This window comes from Saccostrea cucullata, unplaced genomic scaffold, assembly GCF_032062105.1.
Source record: "Saccostrea cucullata isolate Sc308-1 unplaced genomic scaffold, CSIRO_AGI_Scuc_v1 ctg7885, whole genome shotgun sequence".
NCBI classification, from domain to species: domain Eukaryota; kingdom Metazoa; phylum Mollusca; class Bivalvia; order Ostreida; family Ostreidae; genus Saccostrea; species Saccostrea cuccullata.
The window spans coordinates 2319-28987 of record NW_026926841.1 but is presented as its reverse complement, the minus strand read 5'-3'; the positions used below and the strand labels follow the sequence as shown (position 1 = coordinate 28987).

The window sequence follows — 26669 nt, the reverse complement described above, 5'->3', positions numbered from 1 at the left end:
CTCCTTTTATGTTCAAGAATTTCTAGTTAAAATATTTTCGTGGCCGATGCTTGTGGCCACATCGAATTTTCCCAAAAACCATGTGAAAAGTGGAGAAAAACGCTCGTTTTCCGGGATACGTCAAAGGTTCGGATATTATATAGCAGCATAAGACGCTTGGATCCGCCGATATGTTTACATATACAAAGACTTCGGATCTTACACTTAATAAAAGTACATGAAAACTTGGGAGAGGCAAGCTTTATTTTTTATGTATTTTACAGGGCCTAGTGACTATAACTAACGTACTTGGCTCTTTGATCATGTCATCTTATCTACACAACTTATATATCTTTATATAATGAGTTTCAAAACATTTTATCAAAAAATATAAAAGTTACAACCATATTAAATATATCAGTCAGTTTACTCATTGCACGCGCCCGCACGTGCATGCGAATGCGCGCAAAATGACCTTCGTTCGGCACATCTACACAACATGCCTACTAACCCTAAAAAGGTTTTAACTTAGTTTGGTGAACAGTTTCTTAGAACACTTCCGGACAAAAAAGTACCGGAGAAGAAATAAGAAGAAAAAAGAATAATAATAATAACTAGGGCTAATTGTAACGGGGACCGTTACAGATGTTCCCCAAACGCTCCCCAACTCCCTTTTGGTGCCATATTCCCTGTAAGCGCTATTAAATAAGACACACTTTATGCAATTTAGACTTAAACAACGTTTTTCCAGAAGAATACAAAATATATTTAAATTTTAGCATTGCACGCGTGCTCATCTGAATGCATGTGCGTGACCATATCATCTTGTCTACACTATTTATATATTTTAATATACTTAATATCAAATCAATTAATCAAGAAGTATTAATAAATACACTCATTTAAGCATATTTTTAATATTACTCATTTCACGTGCACAAACGTGCATGAGGACTATACCTTCTTCTATGCGTCTATTATGTCTGTCTATGTTCTAAATCCCATCCTGTTTGGTTGAAAAACAAGGGAGTTATAGCCATTTACAGTTTAAGCCAATAAGATTGCAGTGCACGTGCATGCGCGTGTTTTCACGACAATTGTTATATATCATTTTGTAGTACATGCTAAAGTATGTATATGTTTTAGATTTCATAGCATTTCGTCAAAAAACAGAAAAGATATTGAAATTTTTGTTTCAGCCAATCAGAACGAAGCGCACGTGAACGTACGTGCATGTATGTGCATGATGACCATACCTTCTTGTAGGAGTTTATTATATCTGTCTATGTTCTAAATCCCATCCTGTTTGGGTGAAAAACAAGGAAGTTATAGCCATTTAAAGTTTAAGCCAATCAGATTGCAGCGCACGTGCATGCGCGTGTTTTTAAGAAAATTGCTATATATCATATTGTAGAACATCCTAAAGTATGCCTGTATTTCAAATTTCCTATAATTTCATCAAAAAACTGAAAAGATATTGAGAGTTTTGTTTCAGCCAATCAGAGCGAAGCGCACGTGCATGCGCGTGAGTTCGTGCTAATTTGACAGTGTCATATTATCTACACTATTGATATGTCTTCATATAATGAGTTTCAAGTCATTTAGTTAAAAAATGCCAAAGTTATAGCTATATTAAGTATATCGGTCATTTCACTCATATCACGCGCACGCACGTGCATGCGTATGCGCGCAAAATGACCTTCGTTCTGCACACCTACACTACACACCTATTAACCCTAAAAAGGTTTTAGCTTAGTTGGATAAACAGTTTCTGAGAACACTCGCGGACAAAAAAGTACCGGAGAACAAAGAAGAAAAAAAAGAATAATAATAATAACTAGATACGATCTCGTTGCGAGCAACGAGAGGTCTTCCGTCCGATTCAGGAAAAAAAACTTGTAAAATCGAACTAAAAAGTTATTCAAAATTTTGATCACAAGAAGGAGTGAATCCAGGTCGCCAACGTGAATGCGCCTTTTTTTTCTCTTTTCTCCCCAACGCGCGAACCATTTAGCTATTGGGAATACTGTTTTAAGCGTAAATATTCGCACCTTTTCTTTGTACTGATCTATTAAAGAGGTGCAATAGCTTCAATGAAATTAATTAAATAAAACATTCTTGTCACCTTTATTTTATTTCGGCGTTAGGAAAGTATATTTAACACATTGTACACATTACATATCGTATTTAGCCCAGTAACACTAAAGCAGTGAAACGTAAATTAAGTTTTTTAAGATTGACACTGAATTGCAACGTACTACTACGTGAGAGTCCAAGTAGTTTTTTGCATTTCATGTATCCTTATGTCAGAATGGTTTAATCAAACACTCAGCTGCCTCCATAAGCCCCTACTAACGAAATGTCGGAGTTGACAGAGACAGCCGCCATCTTGAGCCCGCTTCAGATTTTCAAATATTAATATCTAGAGTTCAGATTAACCAATATTAAAACAACTTATATAGTAAGCATCAATAGAAGTGTCTCTATTAATATTCCAAAAATAAATGAAAAATATTGAAAAACGAAGAAAGTTGAAAATTTGGACTTTTTGAATTGGCTTCCGGTAGCGACAGGAAGTACTGACGACGAACGAAAAGTTGCGTCCTGGAAAGTATTGATCATCATCTATAAACTCTGAAAGTTTCACATTGATATCTTTTACCGTTTTTGAGTTTAATCGTGGACAAAATGTCGTTTTAAAATCAGGAAAATGGTCCAAAACTTGGCACCAGAGAGAAATTTCCAAAAACTATCTTGGAACTTTCAAGAGTATCTTACAACACATCTTTCCTGAAAATTTCATGTAATTCTATCCAGTAGTTGTCGAGAAATCGTGTCAGAAAAATAATAATAATAATAATAAGAAGAAACAGAGCAATAACTATAAGGTCTTACGTGAAGACGGAAGACCTTAATAATAATAATAATAAGAAACCGAGTAAAAACAATATGTTCCCAAACTCCGTTTGGGGAACATAATAAGAAACAGATAACCCTAAAAACAATATGTTCCCCAACTTCGTTTGGGGAACATAATAATAATAATAATAAGAAACAGAGTAAAAACAATATGTTCCCCAACTTCGTTTGGGGAACATAATAAGAAACAGAGTAAAAACAATATGTTCCCCAACTTCGTTTGGGGAACATAACTAGTGCTAATTGTAACGAGAACCGTTACAGATGTTCCCCAAACGCTCCACAACTTCATTTTGGTGCCTCATTCCCTCTAAGCTTCATTAAATAAACTAAACCCTATGCACCTTAAACTTAAACAATGTTTTTCCTAAAGTATACCAAGTATATAGCAAATCTTTGCATTGCATGTGCGTACACTTTCATGCATATGCGAAATGACCATATCATTGTATCTACATTATTAATTTATTTTAATATACTTTATATCAAGGCATTTAATAAAAAAGTATTCGAAAATACGCTGAATCAAGTGCGTTTGTAATTATACGTATTTCACATGCACGCACGTGCATGCATGTGCATGATTACCATACCCTTTTGTAGGGGTCCATTAAGACTATCTATGTTCTAAATCCCATCCTGTTTGGCTGAAAACCACGGGAATTATAGGCATTTAAAGTTTTAGCCAATCAGATTGCAGCGCACGTGCATGCGCGTGATTTCATGAAAACTATTTTGATCATATCGTAGGATATCTTAATGCATTACCATGTTTTAGATTTCAAAGTATTTCGTCAAAAAACGAATAAGATATTGAGATTTTTGTTTCAGCCAATCAGAGTGAAGCACACGTGCATACGCGTGAGTTCATGATAATTTGACCATGTAATATTGTCTAGAATACTAATATATTCTTATATTCGTTTCAACACATTTCATCAGAAAATAGAAAAGTTACGGCTATATCAATTATATTGGTCATTTTACATGTTGCACGTGCGCGCTCTTGCAAGCACGTGCGCGCAAAATGACCTTGATTCCGCTACATAACATGTCTACTTACCCTAAAAAGATTTTACTTACATCAGATGAACAGTTTACAAGATCATTCGTGGACAAATAAGTACCCAGGAAGAAGAAAAATAATAATAAGAAACAGAGTAAAAACAATATGTTCCCAAACTTCGTTTGGGGAACATAACTAGGAGACTTATTGTTCAAAGAACAATAAGAGGTCTTTCCATTTTCTTTAAATTTCAGATTTGTTTTAGATCTGACTCCTTAAAATTATATTCCATGAAAAAGAAACAAAAATTGTCTGAAAGCATAGAAAAAAATGAAAATAAAAAAAATTGGAATGACCATGACCTTTCACCTTGAAAAAATATTTCAAGGTCAAAGGTCAAGGGTCACAATGCAGTTGACCCCATGCTTCTATGACTTATAGAATACAAGTTATAAGGTTTAATAGTAAGTACAAAGAAGTTAAAGGGCAATAACTCATATAAGGGGTTATCAGATCCTTTAGCACTTATACAGTGAAGTTAGGCCTAAAGATCCTTAAGACATTAGTGAAGATTTGGTGTCTCTACGGTCTATGGTTTTGGAGGAGTAGCGATAACAAGGTTTTTCGCACAAGGGGCAATAACTTTTAATAGGGTTAATCTTAGGGGACAAGAATGATACATTTGAATTAGTTTTAAGAGTACATATTTATGATGCAAAGACAATATGTATATAATGAAAGACAAAAGAGATATAAAAAGAGCTAAATTTCTCATTTTTGGAATGACCTTGACCTTTTAACTTTACATGAATTTAAAGGTCAAAGGTCAATTAATCTTATGCAGTTGGTCCGGTGTCTCTACTACTTCTCGTTTTGAAAATTTTTAATTATTTGTAAAATTCAAAAAGTTTCAGGGGCAATAACTCATTGAAGGGGTCACCGAATGCTTTCGCAATGATTCATTGGAGTGTCTACTAAAATAGTCGAAGACAATAGTGAAGGTTTCATTTCTCTACGGTTTATGGTTTCGGAGGAGTAGTGATAACAAGCTTTTTTGTGAAAGGGGTAACAACTCCGAAAGGGATCAAAGTTCATACACGCAGGGTCAACTGAGTTTAATAAAAAGATATATAAAATTGTTACATTTTCCAAAAAATAATCACATTGTGTAAGAAAGAAGGATATGAAGATAACGAACAGTATTCAATCTCAAAGTCCATAAAACAACACAAAATAGGAGCAGAGCAAACACGAACCTCCGAAACATCACAGGTGGGATTAGGTGTCATGGAGGAGTAAGCACCCCTGTTATGCTTCAAAGTCGTTTTAAAAGATTTATTGTATAAGGACCAACAATAGAGGAGTTGTTTGCTAGCTGTATCTGACGATGTTGAAACAATTTATTTTTGTTCGCTGCTTGTTAGGGGCGTTATAATTTTTAAATTAACAGTCTAGTCATTTTGATTCTATTTGCAGATTCTTTTAATTAAAAAATCAAAATTTAATTGTTTTTCTGTTGTACCTAGATCAAGATTTATTTTTTGATCATGTGAGACCTTAATCGAGTTAGATATACATTTGCAATCAAAATTACCTATTACCTGATAGCTATATATTATGTATTATGTTAAAAGATACACGTTTTCATTACTGTTAAAATAAGCAGAGTTAAATATTATATTTTTGACAAGTTACTTCCTTGGAATATATTTCTCGAACATTTACAATGCTTTTTCTGTTTCAAAATATTTGGAGATTTTTCCTAAAAAATCTCGAACCAAGATGCAATTTAGAATTAAGTTTGGCATCATAATTAATGGTTTAGACGGAATGTGACACATGTGAAATGTTCCAATGTTCTGGGTTGATAATAGCTCAAAACATATGTTTTAATATCTTCTTTTTTTAATTTAAATATTTGCTAGGCCAAATAAGGTACTAGTATATCGTGGATCGAGTTCTTTATCTATGCAACTTTTGTTAAGACTGTTCAGTTGTGCTCAGTCGACCAAATCGTCTGGGTGACGTTAACATTTAAACTACAAATTATTCTTTACTTGAACATTTAATCTACGAATGAATCCTGACTTGAACACTTAAACTACGGATGATTTTTGACCTGAATATTCAAACTACGAATCACCGGTCACGGTAGCCTATTGGTAGAGCGTTCGCTTCGTGATCGGGAGGCCCGGGTTCGATTCTCGTTCGCGGCGCCGCGCATACCTAAGACGTAAACAAAGGTAGTGACTGTTCCTTCGCCAAGCGCTCGGCACTAGAAGTGAAAGTCACGGGTCTTTCGGATATGACCTTAAAAACGTAGGTCCCGTGTCACGGTAGGCGCTGGCACGATAAAGAACCCTCACTGCTCAATGGCTCTGAGTGCCGAGTATAGGTCTAAATTTGAAGCCCTTCACCAGCATACGGTGACGTCTCCATATGAGTGAAAAATTCTCAAGAGGGACGTTAAACAATATACAATCAATCAATCAATCAAACTACGAATGATTCTTGAACTGAACATTTAAACTACGTATGATTCTTGACTTGACATTTGAACTAATTATTCATCCTTATGATTCCTGTAGATTACACAAATACGTGTGACTTTTTAATATGAAAAAATATCGTATTCATACACAGGGTATAACATTTTTATCTTGACGTAAACATGCAAAAGTATGTGTAGTTTATTAAAATTATTAATGATTTATTTCTAGTAACTGGATTCGTGAATTAAATTCAATGCATTGCTATCTGCTCCAAAGCTGCTAAAATATGAAACCCTTTTTAAGATTAAAAAAAAGACAAAGTATATATACTACAAACTACTTATCTTCAATATTTTTGTTTCACTTAAACCTGGGGCCTCAATCTCATGATTTCATCGATTTTTCACTTATTGTTAAATGCAGCAAAAGTCACGAGTAGCCAATCATTTTTGCCGTAAGAAATCAAAGTTCCAGTCTTAATGCTTTTAAGCTGATACATCAGTTTGCTTAGCGTCACAACAACACAGTTGTTTAATTTTAAAACACGCGTCCAACATGAGCGGTCTCTGTGTTATCTATATATTAATTCCCCTTCTTACAGTGGCTCAAGCTACCAATTTTATTTCGCGGAAATTGACAGCAAAACCAGAGGTTGATAATACAAAGTCAAATAGCAAACTTCTGGGACAATATAATACTTATACGTTGATCGAGTGCGCTATGAAATGTCAGAAGGATTGTGGTCACTTATTCGGATATAATCCTCTGCTGTTGAAGTGCCGAATCCATCAGACTATCTTCACTTCCGGAATTTCAAACGAAGACGAATGGACTTACTACGGTAAGCCTTACTATTTCTCTATTGCTTATATTAAAAATAACGTTAGATACGATATATAAATTATTATGAATTATTAATTTCTCTCCCACAAAATATGGAAAAAACGCACTTTACGATAAATCGGTTATAATTATAGATAATTGGAAGCAGGACTCTTTATGACTCAATCTTTTATTTTTTCAAATCGTTTTAGTCCTTATGCTGTAATTATGTGTTCAAAATAGTATTAAAATTCTGGAAAGTTAGGCTTGCTTTCAAAATTTAGGTTTTTGCTCCAATCAATTTCTAAAACTAGATAATGAACAAGAGTATAGATTCATGAAAATATTCGATGTTATTGAATCAGAAAATGAATAAACCTGTCAATAAATTGGTTTCTCAAAATTTTTAAGTTTTTAATTTTTCCATATAGATTTCATAATAAAATTTTTCTTTCCTATTTCGATCATTAGACCTTTTAAAACTATTACAAAGCGTAAACCATTTACCTAACCTTAAATGCTTTTTGAAAACTTAGATGCACATTTTGAAAGGGGGGATAATTGCTATTGAACGAAGGCACCGAAAGAAGATGCATAGAATTATGCATCTTAATTATTGTTCCAATTCGTGATTAATATTTTCGTTACTTATATTAAGTTGTTCCTCCGTTGCGAGAATACCAGCTTTATTGTCACTAGGTTTGCTTTCAATTAGGTTTATGCAGAACATTTTGGAATTGAGTACCAATTCCTCTGAATGCATGTCTTTTAGTCGTTGTCATGTTTTTACTGAAGTTTTCTTATATCCCCGTAAATTCCAACTTAAAACTGCTTTTCAATCACAACTGTTTCTTGGTTGCATCTGTATAGTAAATGCTTTGCGTTTAGGAAACTCTCTTGTGCTCATCAGAATATACTGAAAGATAGGAGTTCCATTCAGTATTTCCCAAGAATTATTTACCTGTACTCACTAACTCAAAAAGCAAAGGAAAGTTTCTCAGATGAAATATACTTTTTATTTACACTTTTGTTGCCCTGAAAAGTAATGATTGGATTAAATAAAAACAATGGGGTTATATACAGCAAACCAAACTTTTATTCAAAACCCGCCAACAACATCAATAAAAAGATATACATGGATAGAAGGCTATAGCTAAAACGACGCTCAATTCAAAAATAAAGTTTTTGAAAAGTTAGATGTAGCACAAAGCATACTTAATTACTTTAAGACTATTATTTGTGCAAAAAAGGCGATAAATTAAGAAATTCAAGAGTAAATTATCATGAATGTTAACATTGCATAATTCAGCAATATTTTTACTGTGCCCTTCTTTAATAGCAAAATATTTATTTCCATAATATTCTTTTCAATAACAAAAACATGTTTGGTCAAATTATTGAGGTGTAATAACACAATGAACAAATTATCTTAAAAACATATGATACACATGCCACTAAAACATTTTCTTATAATAATCCTTCTCTTCTACTGTCAAAATATTTCTTCTGTTTTACTTACCCATATAATTTTCGGCAATTTTTCTCTTCCATACAAATTTCGGTTATTTTACTCTTCCACATAATTTTCGGTAATTTTACTCTTCCAATTACTAACCGATACTTAAAAAGGGGGAAAATGTGAACTGCAAAGTTAATGTTTTTAGACGATATTCTTATATGTTGGTTTGTTTACGATGCCATTATATCCCTTTGTTTACATGAGTCTTAATATTTGTCATAAAACTTTTGTTTCAAAATCATATTATACTTTTTTTTTCTCTTTTAGTTCTTCCTTTCGATTGCAAAAACATCCTTGACATTGGTTACAATAATTCAGGGGTGTTCGATATTTATCCAAGCTGTTCAAGTCCAGGGGCTACCAGTGCTTACTGCGATATGCAAACTATGGATGGAGGATGGACGGTATTATTTAGATCTTAAAATACTGTAAAATATCAAGTACTGTAAAATATTATAAAGTACTGTAACATATTGTAAAATACTGTAACATATTGTAAAATATTGTAAATTGCTGTAAAATATTGTAAGATATTTTAAAATACTGTAAAATATTGTAAAAAAAAAAACTGTAAATAACGCACTTAAAAAAAATCTGGGCTTAGATTGTAGTGATAGACTGCAATATTTTATATTTCTTTCGAAAAAGTGATGAATTGATCTACCCTTATCCAGAACGAAGATAAGACAGTTAGAAGAACCCTCGGCCCAATTCTTTATCGTTCCTATCAAAATATAAGTATTTACATAACTTGTATGACATGATATACTTTCTGTCGATAAATCTGAGTTAAAGAGAAATAAATGCAAAAATCGAGAATTTTTTTTCCAGAAAAAAAATAACGCACCCTTTAATACTAAGGTAGAGGGGTTCAGAGGTAATGTCGCATATCTAAACTGACTGTCTTTTGGCGAAAGTAGCTTTGCAAAATCAAATACATTACAATAGAAAAGCTCAAATAAAATACAAAAGCAATTCAGCCTCTTTATACTAATCAAAAGACCATTGAAAAGGTTATTTTATTGCACGTGAATTGATAAACATTTTTTCATACTTCTAAATACTTCAATGTAAAGTGTGTTAATTTGGTCCAAAATTCAACGCACATTGAAAAACATTTATTTTTCAAAGTCCGTTGTAACAGACACCAACACTTACATGTGTATTGGAGGATTACAAATTTAGACTTGTATTCGACATGGTCGGTATGGTATTCTTTGACCATGGTGGGGGGTGGGGGTGGTCGTTTTCCTTCGAGCACTTGCTGTAACAAGGGAACTCGATTTATACAGTCTCATTCCATTCTCCATGCCCTGCAGTGGGATTCGAATCTTATTAATTTAATTTTAAAATGTGTGAATGGTGTTGTAAATTGAAAGACAAAAGGAGTCCGGAGATACCATTTCTTTTCCTAGGGTTAGAAAAACATGTTTGTTCAATCTTTATTAGTCGCCCGGATTGTGCAATTGTTAGAGCGTCTGCTCTACAGTCGCGAAGTAAGGACTCGATCCTTACGTCGCGGGTTCGAATCCCACTGTGGGACGTGGAGACCGGTCCTCCGGATTAGACTGTATAAACCGACGTCACGTGTCGCAGTAGGTGTTGGCACGAAAAATATCCAACATTGCTCTATGGCCCTGAGTGACAAGTAATGGACAAAAATTATAGCTCGGCTCCGCAGGCAAGTGGTGGCGTCTCCATATAAGTGAAAAATTCTCGAGAGGGACTTATAACAACATACAATCAATCAATCTTTATTACATGCCGTGCAAATGTTTGACACAGTAATAATTGAAGAAATGTTTATTTCAAAGGCAATTCAAAAGAGGTTAGACGGAGCCGTAAGCTTTAAGAGGACGTGGGCAGAATATAGGACTGGTTTTGGTGTACCGGAAGCGGATGTTTGGATTGGTAAATTTAGATCTTAGATCGCCGCTACATAGGACAAATGATTATTATACATATGTTTGACCAGCTCATTAAAAGTTTATTTCAAGACTGCATAATTATGCTTTTGGCGAAATTCATTCACCGCGTGTGATAATGAAATATCAAATAAATAGGAAGTTGATTATGCAAGAAAAAGAAATAAGAGGTCAGAGATACAGTAAAGTAAAAAATCGATGTTCATACCTAAAAGGTTTAAAAAATGAAAATAAAAAAGGAGGAATAAGAAATGAAATTAATGAAATAAACACACATTGACTGCTTTGAAGTATATGTAAAAGAGTTTATACTTAAGCATTTTGAATATTTTTGAACCTTCTTTTAAGATTTCTTTTCAATATACAAAAATGAAAAAAAATGTACAGAAGTACAATTATTAACTATTATTAAAAATATATCTTAATACAGGAAATGACGTAATCCATCAATTGACCAATGGAAGGCCTTCATACCTCTATATTTGGATCACACTAGACGACGGAAGGAATCTGTATGAGTTGTATGATCAGTTCTCTGTTTCCAGTGAAGCAGAAAAATATAAACTATTTTTGTCGGGACTTGCCACCGGGACCTTAGGTAATGAAATCTAATTAATTATGTATAGAATGGACAGGAGAGAGAGAGATAGAGAGAGAGAGGGATTGAAATCATTAAAATAATTTATAATTCGGGAAAAAGTAATTTTAATGATACCTGTAACACAACTGTTTCTTTATATTTTTAAATTTCATATCTGTTATATACATACATTTTCATCCGCCCATTAGATGAGTATTCAATTTAAGTAATTTTGTTCTTTCTTCCTCTAATCACAAAAGATTTTCTGTTTTAATGTTTCTCAACGTCTAAAAGCTCCCATTGGCCTATTTTAAATTAGACAGAATGCCCACCGGGCACTTCTTACTTTACAGGTAAAGTACATGTAGCTTATTTATTCAGTTGTTCCTTATCTCCATATTTCATCATTGTCTTCTTAGTTCAAGTATTTGTTTCCAATAACCCTCAATCTTACTATTAAGAATAAGTATGTTATATTTTAAATGATGGAATCGAACAAAGATGTCTTCTAGTCTTCTATGTTCTCTATGTACACGTGACACACATACTTTTTCAGATCATTTAATTCTTAATTTAGGTACCTATCTTCCATTGTCCTCAGGTTGACTATTGATAAAAGGTGTGTTATATTTTAATAAAACATGGCATCAAACAAGGCGGTCTTTTATGCCCCTTTCTCTATGTACCTGTGACAAACCTATTTTATTGAAATCAGTCCATTCTCTTCGTTAGAAGTACACTTTCCACTGTCCTCAATCGGACTATAAACAATAAGTGTGCTATCATACAGTTAAAGTATATCATTGAGAGAGTTGGGAAAATTCCAGTTCCCCCTATTTTTCCCGAGGCGAAGCCGAGGAAAATTGTCCTGATCGAGTGGAAGAGGAATCTTGCTAACTCCCTCAATGATATACTTTTTCACTGTTTTATTATACCGACACAAAAGTAAAAAAAGCCTTTGGGGCGGGAATTACCTCACTTGACTAACGCACGAGGATTAGGCCAATAACATATACCGACACAAACATAAAATCTAGAGGATTACGAATAACTGGAAATTTGCCCTTCCGTAAGATATGCTCCGTGCAGCGAACATTTTGAACAATGCGGTAAAGGACGTTTTAGTATCTTTCCGTTTTATAAAGTTACTGAGGAAAATGAACAGTTACGGCGGGCCAAAGAACAATATTTCATTGATAAATTTAAGCCTAAACTAAACAGATAAATGTTCTGATTTAATCAATGACTGTTAATATTGTTTTTTAAAATTTATTAATTATTGATTGTTATTGTGTAAATATGTATCATTTACAGTGTCAAGTCTATTTAATTTGGCGCTTTCTACGGACATATTTTGCGCCAAATTTTAACGTTGTCCTTTAATTATGACGTCATAATAACGACGTTATCATGTCATGTTGCTATTGTTATTCAAAATCCACTGAAGAGCCGAATGGCGAAAGCGCTTTGGAATAAAATGTGATCATCTTTTCCAAACTCTGGATTATTTATATATATATATATATATATATATATATATATATATATATATATATATATATATATATATATATATATATATATATATATATATATATATATATATACATGATGTAATTGTGGATTATTTCAATGAAAAAAATTAAAAGAAGTGATTTGTTTATGTATTTAGGGGTTTCTGAGGTATCTGTACAATTGTTGTAGGATATAAGTAAATATTATTGTTCTTTTTAATTAAAAGAAATATATTTCTTTGTTTATGCTCTGCAGATGTGGATCATGGAAGAGAAGTCATAGACTAGCAATTCTATAGACGATGACGACAGAAGTGTGACAAAATAAACTTTTTCTCCTTGTGTTAATCATTTGGTCTTTATCAATTTGATTTTGACAAACACGTTGCATAGATTTTTTTTTTTTTTGGGGGGGGGGGGGGGGATAAACAACAAAAAAAGGAAATACCAGGGAAAAACCAATGCTTACCCAAAATCTAAATTCAAAGGAAAGAGGGGTGCGAACCAATATTTCAATGAAAAATCATTATTAAATTAAGAACAAAAGTTATTGATTTGAAGAAATGTTAACATTTTATTAATATTTCCGGAAAAAGTGGGAACTGTAGAACCCCCAAGCCCAAAGTCCCATGCTTTTAATTACGTGCGTGTTTTTAAGGTAGGTCGCGGGTTTGCTTTTGTCATCAATTTTGGTACACAATTTTGACGATTCGAGCGGTTGTTTTGTGCACATTTGATTATGACGTCAGTTACGTCACAAAGGCAACGTCACGTTGTTTCCCGTTTAATTCTCTGCAAATGACTTCAAGTCTGTATGAATTTAAAAGTAGATTTAACACAAAGAGCATGTTTATGTACGTAAACGTCGTACATGTATTATAATTAAATTTCAGTCTGAATTCTGGTGTGACTCTTCGGAATAATTAAATACAATACAAAATGAAAGCAATAAAAAATATTTGAAGTGTAACTAAACTGCTAAAAGTCAATCGGAATAAATTAGCGTAAAAGTTCTGGCTTTCAGAAAGAAAGTTATCATGAATAAAAAATTGCTTAGCGAGAAACTTGAGGGAATGTATGTGCGCAAGTTATTTAAAACTCAGGGGAAATTGACTTCAAATCAAAGCCGGGGCGAAAATATGCGTATACTTTTCAGGATGAAAATTAATCCACATCACTAAAAACGGGTTATATTTAATTACAAGTATTTTCCTGTTTTGTTTTTTTAATTATCATTATTGATATTGGTTGGTTGTTATGTATTTAAATCTCGTGCACTCGCCTTATTTTGCTTGCTAATAAATTGTGAAAATGCATTTAAAAATCAAATGTATTTAAACACCTGGATTTTAAGACATAAACACTGAAAACAATTTACAAGTATAATTTTTTTCTATATATTTTTTATGACAAAAGCTCAACGTGTAAAAGCTAAATGCAAGTGTTTTACATTTTGCGTATTGAAATTTAATTCAGAAAATTCGAAATTAAAAAATGCTTGAAATTTAGAGCCAAATACTATAGCTTGCGACTTATACAGAAAGAACATTGCAGGTACACCCCCACCCCCGCCCTCTTATTTCCTCATTATAGGGATGTTTTCCTACCGTTTTCAAGTAAAGTGATGAAATTTTTGTTTTATGCCTGAAATCCTATTGAAATGCATTTCCTAAATATACAGGTACTAATATTTTTTCACTCGCGGTGAACATTGTCGCTGCATGTTAATATCGCTGCACGAGGATTATTTATATCGTTCATTCTGACTTTGTGATCAGAATATTTATAAATTTCACAATACTAGTGAAAATATGTTGCTGATCGTCCCAATATGTCTCCGCAATAAATGAAATGATGAATAAAATTAAATTTTGTATCGATATCATCTTTTAATTCGTGCATATTCCATAGGTCAATATATTTATACTCGTAAGTACTGTAAACGTGACTACGTTCAACAAATGACGTCGTAGATAATAACGCCATGAACGCCAAATTTTAGCATTTTAAAAGAAAGCTTTGAAATTATTTAGCAAAAAATCTAGCGAGAAGACATATTGATTTTTTTATATTAATGGTTTTGATTTAACCTCATCTTGACATTTTGAAATTCCTGAATAATTCGTCTACATCTTTAAAAAGTTATCCAACCTTTTTAAAAGAAATTATTTTCACAAAATTGGCTTAAAAACGTCATTTCCCTATATATTTCAATGGTAATAGCGTCAAAAAGGATTAAAAACTATACCGCGTTTACAGTACTATAACATTAAAACTACTTAGGCAAATTTAATAAAAATTGCAGATGATACGCTTTAAATTCTAAGGAACATTTTATCAAATTTTCAGGATATGTTTTCACGTAAGAATTTTTATGCAGTAAACCCGCGACCTACCTTAAATAATAAAGAAATAACAATGAAAGATTACGTTTTAGACGTTTTGCTGATTAAGAGCCATTCTCTGTTATGATTTGAAATTTTATATAGGAGCTGTGGCACGCATAGTCTCAGAATTTCTCCAAACTCTCTATTATAAAAGGCATTGATACCCTGAACTGAAATCAGGCAAAAATTGGTTGCTATGTTTTATAGTTACCATGGCAACATGTCTTAAAGTTCGAAAAATGGCATTTTTTAACATGTTTAGAGCCCCATAGTTAACATTTGCGGCAAAGCAAACAATTGTTAATGACTGTTTCCAAAAGTTGAAGGTAAGATGTCTCGAATGCATGATAAACATGTTTGGTAAATCAACTATTACATACGTTACTATGGTAACAAAGAATTCAAAAGTAAAAAAAATATTCATTGAATTTTATGAAGTCATACTCGTAAAAATGAAAAGCAATTATAGGATGAAATGTTACCAAATAATAGAAAAAAGAGCCTTGAAACACATACCAAGAAAAAATATGATATTTCATTTTGGTTGGCAATGGTTGCCAAGGTTTTTATGCCCGAGAGAACCTTCAAAGTAACACTATGTATGTTTAAATATGATCCTATCTTTTAAAAAAAGCACATTTCTTCATAACTAATGATCAATTTTATAAGATGTTGGTGTGCTCCAAATTTTCGCATTTCAAAAAATCCATATTAGATTCTTTAAATAGAGCGTTGCTATGGAAATAAGCAGAAAATATATGCTTAAAAACCTGAAAAAATATTTTGTTTCCTTGGATACGTACCCTTAAATGAAAATTCCCAAAACTTTTATGATTGATATTTATTAACAGCTAACTTGACTTTTAATTTTGACTATCATCCAATCTCTAAGTGGATGCAAGAAGTTGGCACACAGGGTTTAATATTGATATAAAGTTCAAAAAATCAAACATTTTCCCTTCTTGGTAACCATAGCAACAGTGTTGTTTTATTCATCAAATTTTATCAATATATGATAATTAACTTCAGTTCTAACAGATAAGACTATTCCAGCCGAGCTCTTTAATTTGTTTCTTGATTAAATGGCAATTTAATTCTTAATGCAGCGGAAAAAAATTTACTTTTAAGCACTGGTACTTTGTTTCCATGGTAACACTACAAAGTAGCAATTATACCTAATTTTTCTTATGGTTTTGGTGTTGCAAGGTCCAAAGGATGCATATTTGCCAGTCTTGAATTTTCATGTTTTTCCTCAAGACAGTAGCATTAACCCAATCTTAGTTACTGGTTTTGCATGGTTACACTGTGTTACCATGGCAACCATAAAAGTTATTTATAGAATAATATTGCTTATACTTATATACTTAAGGTCAAACATTTTCATTGTTTTTCTTAAGTCAATGATTGAGTTTTAGCATGTAACACCTACCATTAGTGAATATGGAGTGTTTTTCAGCATATTTCAGCATTTTAAATGTATTCCAAATGTACCCTTGGTTACCACTTACTTAGAGATATATTCTAAAAAGTTTCTTCATAGTATAAGTGACATCAAGGTGTCATGTTTTTGTTAGAATGGTTTGTTTGCTTTTTCTAGTGTTTATTAAGCCACAGTCAGGATTTAAAGTGGCTGAAAATCTCGATTTTTCAAATTTTTCAGGCTGTTGCCATAGCAACCAAGACACTTAGCAACGAAATTTTGTTTGATATTTGTTTCTGGTGTCAAGTACTAAGCATGGGTGAAGTTTCATCAAAATCGGTGACCATGCGTGGCAACGAAGTTTAAGTGGTTACAGAGAATGGCAATTAACTTTTCTGTTTTTTTAAACATTGATTGAACAGTGTAAATGCTGTAAGTGTTTTAAATAAATTTGAATCAAAAACATTTTGTTTAAACTTTCATGTTCTGCCATCTGAAGACAGATAGGCACAACATTAATCATAAAGCAGATGTATCGACGCCGACAACAGAAGTGTGACAAAATTATCTCTTATCAATCTGATTTTAACAAGCACGTTGCATATGATTTGACGGAGTACAATTCTATGAAGGTTATTTTTTTTTCAAAGAGAGATTTATCTCCTATTATACATCTTCTCAATGTAATATAAACATAACAAATAAGTAATGAGTTTCATAGTCCCTATTCCTAATCATGCTGTAACGTGTCACAATCTTTAATTTATTAAAATCGCAAGTAGTTGACGAAATGTGTAATTTTAATTTTTTTTCACAAATTGTTATGCTTTATTATCTTATAAATGGAAATATTACAAACGACTGACGACACTTCTTTGCGAGTGAAAAAATAAGGTAACTTGATATGATAAAGTATTTTTTAAGTATCAACAAACAATAAAGAGATCATTGTGGCCCCGCCCTACCCCCGGGGGTCATGATTTTTACAATTTAATATCTACACTACCCAAGGATGCTTCCACATAAGTTTCAGCTTTTCTGGTCCAGTGGTTCTTGAAAAGAAGATTTTTAAAGATTTGTTCTATATATTTCTATGTAAAACTTGGATTCCCTATTGTGGCCCCGCCCTACCCCCGGGGGTCATGATTTTAACAATTTAATATCCACACTACCCAAGGATGCTTCCATGTAAGTTTCAGCTTTTGAGGCCCAGTTGTTCTTGAGAAGAAGATTTTTAAAGATTTGTTCTATATATTTCTATGTAAAATTTGAATTCCCTATTGTGGCCCCGCCCTACCCCCGGGGGTCATGATTTTTACAATATAATATCTACACTACCCCAGAATGCTTCTTCATAAATTTCAGCTTTTTTGGCCCAGTGGTTCTTGAGAAGAAGTTTTTTTAATGACCCCACCCTATTTTCGTATTTTCTTGATTATCTCCCCTTGGAAGGGGTCTTGGCTCTTGATTTTAACAATTTAAATTCCCCTTCACCCAAGGATGCTTTGTACTAAGTTTGGTTAAAATTGGCCCAGTGGTTCTTGAGAAGAAGTTGAAAATGTGAAAAGTTTACAGACGGACGGACGGACGGACGGACACACATTTGGTTATATATTGGGTACATCAAGTCCAAGTCCTATTGGATACTGCTTATTGGATACAAAAAAAGTGTACACACGAGAGAGCATTATTTGGGTAGTTACTGTTCAAATCTTATTGGATATTAATCCTTGTGTCCGTATTTAGGTCTTTCCACCTTTCTGTGGAAAGACCTATTGATATTCTTCTGTTTATTATTATTCTTTTTTTTTTTTATTATTTTTCCGCCGCATGTTTTTGAGTTTCAAGATTTATCGAAAAGATTTATAGACCAAAAGAATGTACTTCGTAAATGATTTTCGCAGTTGACCCTGCGTATATGAACCTTGACGTCTCAAGGAGTTATGACCCCTTTCGCAATAAATGTTTGTTATCGTTTCTTCTCCGAAACCATAAAACGTAGAGTCACAAAACCTTTATTAATGTCTACGACTAATTTAGTAGATGCTTCAATCTGTCTTTTTGAAAGAATTCGTAAACTCCTATTATGAATTATTGCCCCTGAATGTTTGCGATGTTTATGAATGTCAAGATCTTTTCTTAAATGACAAGTCGTAGAGACATGGGACCAACTGCAAAAGGTTCATTGACCCTTGACCTTGAAATTTAAGTCAAGGTCAAAGGTCAAGGTCATTCAAAGTATGAAAAATTAATCTCTTTTAATAACTCTTTTGTTCTTCACCAAATTCTTAACATCTTTGCATCTTTAATATGTACTCTTAAAACCATTTTAAAGATTTCAGTCTTGTCCCCTAGGATTGAATCCCCTAAAAGTTAGTGCCTCTTTCAGTGTAAACCCTTGTTATCGCTACTCCTCCGAAACCGTAAACCGTAGAGGTACGAAACCTTCAACAATGTCTGCAACTAATTTAGTACATGTTTCATTCCATAAGTGCGAAAGAATTCGTAAACCATTTTAAGCAGTTTTTGACACTGACAGTTTCTCATGTTTACGAAGAACTGAAAACTTCTTAACGACAAGTCGTAAAGACATGTGGACAATGCATGAGATCTTTCGACCTTTGACCTTGAGGATAAGGTCAAGGTCAAAGGTCAAGGTTATTGCGAAAGTATCCAAATTGCTTATAAACTTTTTTTTGGGGGGGGGGTGGGGGGGTTTAAATGATCTTGACCCTTGATCTTTGATCTTGATCCTAACTCAAATTTATTTCAATTTGATTTACATTTAATATCAATCGAATAATTAATAGGAAAAAAAAAAAAAAAAAAGCGAATTTTCCTCTCAAATAAATTTCCACGCTCTCAGTGACACAGTTTTCTTCATGAAAAGCATGTTTCAAGTTTAATTTATGCTGATAACTATTAATACAATCCAAATAGAGATGATTATTTAATCTTACCTATGAGTTCACCATATCTGTCAAAACGAACGCGCCTATATTTTCATAAATAGTAAACACATTGCCGACACGGAAGTTCGAATGTATCATAAGCTCTGTATGATTAACTCAATCTATTCAAAGTATAAACAAACTCAAATGATTTTTTTAATAGGAATTCGGCATTTCCATTATACACCAATCGTGTTTCTCAGAACTATTCATTATTCCTCTCTATGTTCCATCACAAACAAATAAATACACGTGTTTCTGTACTATTTAAAAACGCACGTGTGTCTATTTTTGTTTAAATCCATGTGCTTTCAATTCGCCTGTCAATCTGAAGCTCCCGAGTTCGAATCCGGCGGGAGGCACATTTTATTTGGATTTTTTTTTTTTTTTTTTTTTTTTTTTTTTCAACCCAAAGGACACGGGAACACTTAAAAAGGTGGAAAGACGTCTCATTGTTCTCTGAACAATTAGTTTACTAGTTTATTGGGTTTTTTCTTATTGTTTTTTATTCATTCCAAGTTTATTATATATTTAATATTTGCTGGTAAATTCAGACAAGACTGAAAACCTTTGGATTTGAACCCATATTTTTGTCAATTTCTGTGATAAAGCTCTTTTATTGTAACAACTAACTAATTTGTTCTTAGCAATAAGGATATACACCTGTATATTCCAAATTCTCTAATATTAAAATATATGAATACCTAAGTGCAAAAAAAAACTGAATTGTGCAAACACAACTAAACATATCTCAGACTCTGTTTAACCTTTGTTGAATAGCAAAAATAAGTATTTAAGGAAAACCTTTTTTTAGTCATGACCAGTTAATAATAAGCAAATGCCCATTACATGTTGGGCAGAATGAAGGTATCCAACAGGCATTGGACAGGTGTCCAATACCTGTTGAGTTGAATTTTGACGATGGGATTAAACTACCCAAGAACAATTGAACATGTGTACATTGTCCAATTCTATTTGGGTTTCTTGAATTTCCTCATCAAAATACAACCCAACAGGTAATGAACACCTGTCCAAATCCTCTTGGATATCTACATCCCACCCAACAGGTAATGGACACTTGTCCAATTCTTTTTGGGTTTCCTGAATCTCCTAATCAAAATACAACCCAACAGGTAATGGACACATGTCCAACTCTTCTTGGATATCTACATCTCACCCAACAGGTAATGGACACTTGTCCAATTCTTCTTGGGTTTCTTGAATTGTTTCATCAGAATACCACCCAAAAGGTAATGACATCAGTCCAACTCCTCTTGGATATCTACATCCCACCCAACAGGCAATGGACACTTGTCTAATTCTTGGGTTTCTTGAATTGCATCATCAAAATACAACCCAACAGGTAATGGACACCTGTCCAACTCCTCTTAGATATCTACATCTCACCCACATGTAATTGAAACTTGTCAAATTCTTCTTGGGTTTCTTGAATTGTTTCATCAGAATAACACCCAACAGGTAATGGACATCTGTCCAACTCCTCTTGGATATCTACATCCCACCCAACAAGCAATGGACACTTGTCTAATTCTTGGGTTTCTTGAATTGCTTCATCAAAATACAACCCAACAGGTAATGGACACCTGTCCAACTCCTCTTGGATATCTACATCTAACCCAACAGGTTATGGACACTTGTCCAATTCTTCTTGGGTTTCTTGAATTGTTTCATCAGAATACCACCCAACAAATAATGGACATCTGTCCAACTCCTCTTGGATATCTACATCCCACCCAACAGGCAACTTGTCTAATTCTTGGGTTTCTTGAGAATCTCCTCATAAGAATACTACCCAACATGTAATGGACACCTGTCCAATTCTTCTTGGATATCTTCATCCTTCAATAGCTTCAATAGTATATAGAAATTAAAAGGTATTGGACATTCTTCTTGGGTTACTCAATTTTTTTTTCATAAGAAAGAAAACCCAATAGGTTTTGGACATTGGTTCAACTCCTCTTGGATATTACATCCCAGCATTAGAATAAAACCCAACAGGTAATGTTTACTTGTCCAATTCTTCTTGGGTTACTTATACCCTTCATTAAAATTGTCAAATTTGTCTTAGATATTTATACTCTTGCATTAGATTGCAAACCCAATAAGTATGACATTTACCTTCCCAAGTTGAATTCAAATTTATCTGCATAAGCATACATAAGTCCAAAACATATTTGATACTTTAATTCTAACATTCCACATCGCATTCAGTGTACACTTTACAAATGATAGGAAATATATAAGCATTTTGTACCTAAAATATTTGGCTTTTAAAGAACTTTATAACCATGTTTGCAAAATTTAAATTTAAATATTGGAACTTGGAGCAAATCATTACAGGTAGAGCAAGATGCTGAAAAACATATTGATAAATAGATCACACCCTTGATAAAATATTTGCCTTCAGTTGCTAAGATTGTGTTGTATTATATGGAAAATTTCTATAATTCTGTTTATTACAGATACATGTACAATGCATATTTTCCCTGTAATAATAAAAATACTTTTGAGATGTAAAAGAATGGATTTAATAGTCACCGATGTTAAAAGATATTACATGTATCTCATTTATCTGGTTTGGAAATCACAAACTTAGTTTTGAAGCCAATTAAACAGTGCCGCACCAGAAAACTCAGTTACAAGTACAATGAATGAATTCGTTATATCAAAACTTTAAAATAATGGATGCACTATGTCCAAATCTTTTTGACAAATCGGGATAAAAATATTAAATCAAATCATCACTGTTATACGTCTTAGAGCAAGAGAAAAGTCATTACATGCCCAAATTTTACATGTAAGGCTTTGATCCTATATTTCAATAAATGTCAAAATGATTTTATATTTGTTTCTCTTCCATACTTTCTTCTTCAGGGTCTCTCATGGCCTATACTGTATGATACCTCCATTGACCCTGCTCTTTTATATTGCCATATGTTTATCCAGTAGCAATGGTTATGCTCAGGCAATCTTTGAAATATTCCTCATTTCATGCATCTCCTTCAAATCTGCCTCTGTCCTTTTTATTCATTCTGCAATTAGATAAAGGCATTTCTTTGCCGGATAAAACATGTTTTTCTTGACTACAGTAAGATCACCCTTTATGTTGATTAAACCCAACCAAGAAGTAGAAGTATATTTCTTATTCAGAAATATGTATTGATAAATAAAATGGAGGAAAAACTAAATTCTATCAACTCTTTTTTGTTTCTTCTATGTCTAACTGCATCTTCATCCTATCCCCCATCTGCCATAATTTTATCAAAATGGAATCATCATTCAACACACAAAACGATTTTGCATATTAATTAGACAGTTTGTTAGTTTCTGATTGTTAAGAAAGAGATTTTAAAAATATTTCACAACTATTCCTTGCAAATTTTAGACTTCTAATGTAACACTATCAGTACATTAGGGGTTCATAATCTTCAAAAACATTTCTACATTTAATGATAAAGCTTTCACATTAGTATTGTTTTTAGCTCAAAAAGGTTCTGCTAAAGAGGATTTAAAATTGACCCAAACCTTACTAACAGCTTTGAAATTATATTGACAGGGACAGAGACACTTGACACTCCATCCCCCTTTCCTGGAGTATGATTTGCACAAAATTTAATTAAAATTGACTAAGCTGGATAGAAGTTGAAAATATGAAAAATTACAGTCAAACAGAATCTGAATAACTTTCACCACATCAGACATGAAGTAGTGATCCTTAAATAAAATACACCTACAAGACGATGCTATTTTATTCCTTTGAAGTGATATCTAGTATTGTTTCTTTTCCTGTATGCCACCTCTATCAGAACAAAATGTTATACACGTATTAACATAACCTATGACCGAATAGTACCATGGTATTTACTTTACAATTAATTAAGTTCTGGAACCAAACCCCAGATGCCCTTAAAACAAATGATTCAAAACTGGCAAAGGTAAAGGGCATCTGAAGAATATAAAATAAAATGATAGTACAAACAAGAAAACAGTGTGCATGGAAATATTGGCAAACACTAGAATAATTACTAAGGTACTTTCTACTAAGGTACTTTCTCAAACTCAACATGAATACTAAAGAGGTTTTATGTAGCTGTATTGCACATACCAAAAGCTTTCCTGCCATTAAAGGTTGGTTGCCTAGTAGTTATGTAGTATGTACAAGTTTTTCCCTCTATTTCTTATAATTTAAGAAGCTAAAATGTCTCAAATCGTATGGTTGGCATGAAGTATTCCTGATCATTTTACTGATTACTTACAACAATGTACAATTGTCCTATTTCTGAGGGTCATCTTCTGATGAGTGTGTTCTCTGCTATGTTCACAATTGAAGTTCCTGTTTGACCTGTTACATATTGAAAATCCTCAATGATCATGATTATGGTTTAAATTTCCATTGCAATTATTGATTAATTTTATTAAAAAAATTTTAAACCAATTTATTGTAAAAAATACTTAGGAAAATATTTATGAAATATCAATGGAAAAAAGGAATCAATATCTCTAGTTATCCTAAAATCACAAGTAAGCATTAATCATATCAATTCACATACGTAAACCCATTAGCTTTTTGTGCTATTAAATCATAGTCATCGCTGTGCAATAAAGGAAATCAAGTACTAATCCACAGCTTGGTGGCAATAAAGTTACTATCCCCGAGTAAAAAGTGACAAGCCCAAATATAGAGGCAAAAACTAAAAAGTAACATTTAAAAAAGTTCATCGTGAATAAAGTCAGGGTATTAACTACAGATGGTTCTTTTTAAAATTAAAGTTTAATTTAATTTTCGCTAGTAAAATTTAATCATATATAAATTAATGATTTAAAAAAATGAAAAAAGATTTTCAATATTCCTTTTCTGGCCATTCACTAGTTCGTCTAATTAAAACGAAGCAAAAATCATTTTGTTTTCATCTTGAATCATTTAAAGCCATATATGGCGTATGTACAATGAAAATTATTAGACTGAAATTATAATAACTTATTATTTGTATCAATAATTATTTAAACATGATAAAGATAGAAATTTTCCGTAAATTACAAAATCTAAGTCAATTGCGTTATAAAGATATCAAAATTTAATTTGGATTCTCGAAATTTTCTCCGACTTGGAAGAAAATACAAAAGATTTAAATAACACATTACAGAGAAGATAAAATCGTATTATTAGATGAAACGAGGTGTTCTCCGTGCTCCGAATTGTATGAAAAGCTTTAATTTAAATGTATTAACTATATTTCTTTACTTAAGGGGGCCTACTATAGTTTTATCGTGTTAAAACTACATTCTTTATTATCATCTCAGCTAACTTTGCGATTGTAATATTGTCTACATGAACCGATAATTTACAGCTGATTTATGAACACACGATTGTTAAAATTTTCATTTCCCTTTCCAATATACATTGTCAGAACATACTTAGTTTGTTATGATATAAAATTAAATAATTAACACTTTCGATTTATTAAAGATTATCTAACAATATACGATTATTTACTAAATACTTCTCGCCCTCAAGAGAATTAAAAAGACAGAGAAAATTCAAAATACATACAAGTGCAACTTAGGATTCATTGTTCCGATATATATGTATTTTAATTTTGGGCACAATTGTTTTCAAAATTACATTAAAATCAATTTTCCTTAAGCAAGAAGCCAGCAATAGATAAATATCAATCGAATAAACTTACCTTTTCTCTTGTCAATCAGACAATCTTGTTGACATTAAGTGTTTCTTAGTCGCCATATTTTTTTCCATGAAAACAAACGTTGTTATGATCAGGATCAACGGAAGTTGATTTTCGGAACTCTCAAGAATTTAGAGTTCCGAATGTAAAACTGAAACACAAAACACGGTGCATCCGTGAAAGCAACTTTTTTGGACACTTTTTTGGACAAATCGTCGTGTCCAAGTTTTGTTGGGTACTAACCTGCAAATACCCAATTAGGGTGTTTTAAGCATATTCAGCGACACTTCTTATTGGGTATACCCAATAAGCAAAAAGTACCCAATAAGTACAATCTTGGCATGAAAAATACCCAATAAATGCACTCTCGTAAACACGGACAGACGGACGGACAGACGGACGGACGACGGACACCGGGTGATCAGAAAAGCTCACTTGAGCTTTCAGCTCAGGTGAGCTAAAAACTCAATAAATATTTCCAGTGCATTCTTAACCTAGATATATTTTTTCAATACATATAGTACAGTTTTGGATATATATGATAAATTTAAAGTTCAAATGATAGAAGCTATTAAATAAAACAATGACATCAAAACAAACATGCTGTTCTTCATTTTCTGCTTAATATGAACATCACATGACCATATTTTGCTGATATATAGAAATTATTTAAAAAAAAACTTAGCTACTTTATGCTTGTGCTCACACATTATAAACGTTTGATGCACTTTTTTATAGAAACAAACTTGCTCTAGTTTAATATTTTAACAACACAATTCTGTAAAATATATGCCTAATGCCGATAAAGAATTGAAATAATAGGATAAACAACGAATGAAAACTGACAGAAGTGGAAATTTATATTTTAAAGATAAAAAATATTCACTTTAAAGTCTGAGAGAGACTCACATCATAAAATGTAAACCTACTGAATGGCACAGATTTTATACAATAGATATAGACATTTATATTTCGGATTTCGGGGGGGGGGGGGTTCAGCTGTATCAGCAAGTAATGTTGATATACTTCAAATTCATTTTTATTAATAAAAATAATTAATTCATTGGTCAGAAAGTCAAACTGTCAAAAAGTATAGTTCGCTTGATTTGATAATGAATCACCACTGACCACTAACCGGTAAAACAACTGTAAGGCAAATAAAATTAAGAAATATGCATTGGTTAATCTTGATATTTTTGAAATGCTCACTGCATACATAAATTTACCTTCTGTCTTCATTGTTTAAGAAGTCTAGCCTTCTTTTCTTCTTCCAGACTGTAAAACTTTGATGAAATCTTTCACCAGAAATGTTCATGCACAATGTTTACTAAATACACATTGTACCTCCAAACGTTAGAGAGTAGTTCAAGGGAAGTAATTAGGAAGCAAAAGTAATCTTTACCTTTGAATTTCTTTTACATCTTTGAATCTCCCACCAATATTTTACATA

At 32.5% G+C, this 26669-nt stretch overlaps 1 protein-coding gene and 1 long non-coding RNA gene across 2 annotated transcripts; one reads left to right on the top strand and one right to left on the bottom strand.

Annotated features, from left to right (window-relative positions):
- The first annotated feature begins 6951 nt into the window (after positions 1-6951).
- On the top strand, positions 6952-11274 carry LOC134272749 (ficolin-1-like). The gene is made up of 4 exons (XM_062754936.1): positions 6952-7237; positions 9005-9141; positions 10552-10648; positions 11093-11274. The coding sequence occupies exons 1-4, from the start codon at positions 6952-6954 to the stop codon at positions 11272-11274; spliced, it is 702 nt and encodes a 233-aa protein (XP_062610920.1).
- Positions 11275-22228: 10954 nt separating this feature from the next.
- On the bottom strand, positions 22229-25331 carry LOC134272751 (uncharacterized). The gene is made up of 3 exons (XR_009993276.1): positions 25223-25331; positions 23802-23877; positions 22229-22567 (listed from the first exon to the last, which is right to left on the bottom strand). It is a non-coding gene; the product is annotated as an uncharacterized LOC134272751 (long non-coding RNA).
- Between the last annotated feature and the right edge of the window lie 1338 nt (positions 25332-26669).

Coding starts and splice junctions, on each gene's coding strand:
- LOC134272749 (XM_062754936.1), top strand. CDS start 6,952: ATGAGCGGTCTCTGTGTTATCTATATATTAATTCCCCTTCTTACAGTG. Junction 9,142..10,551: donor CTATGGATGGAGGATGGACG/GTATTATTTAGA, acceptor TTTATTTCAAAG/GCAATTCAAAAGAGGTTAGA. Junction 10,649..11,092: donor GGAAGCGGATGTTTGGATTG/GTAAATTTAGAT, acceptor ATCTTAATACAG/GAAATGACGTAATCCATCAA.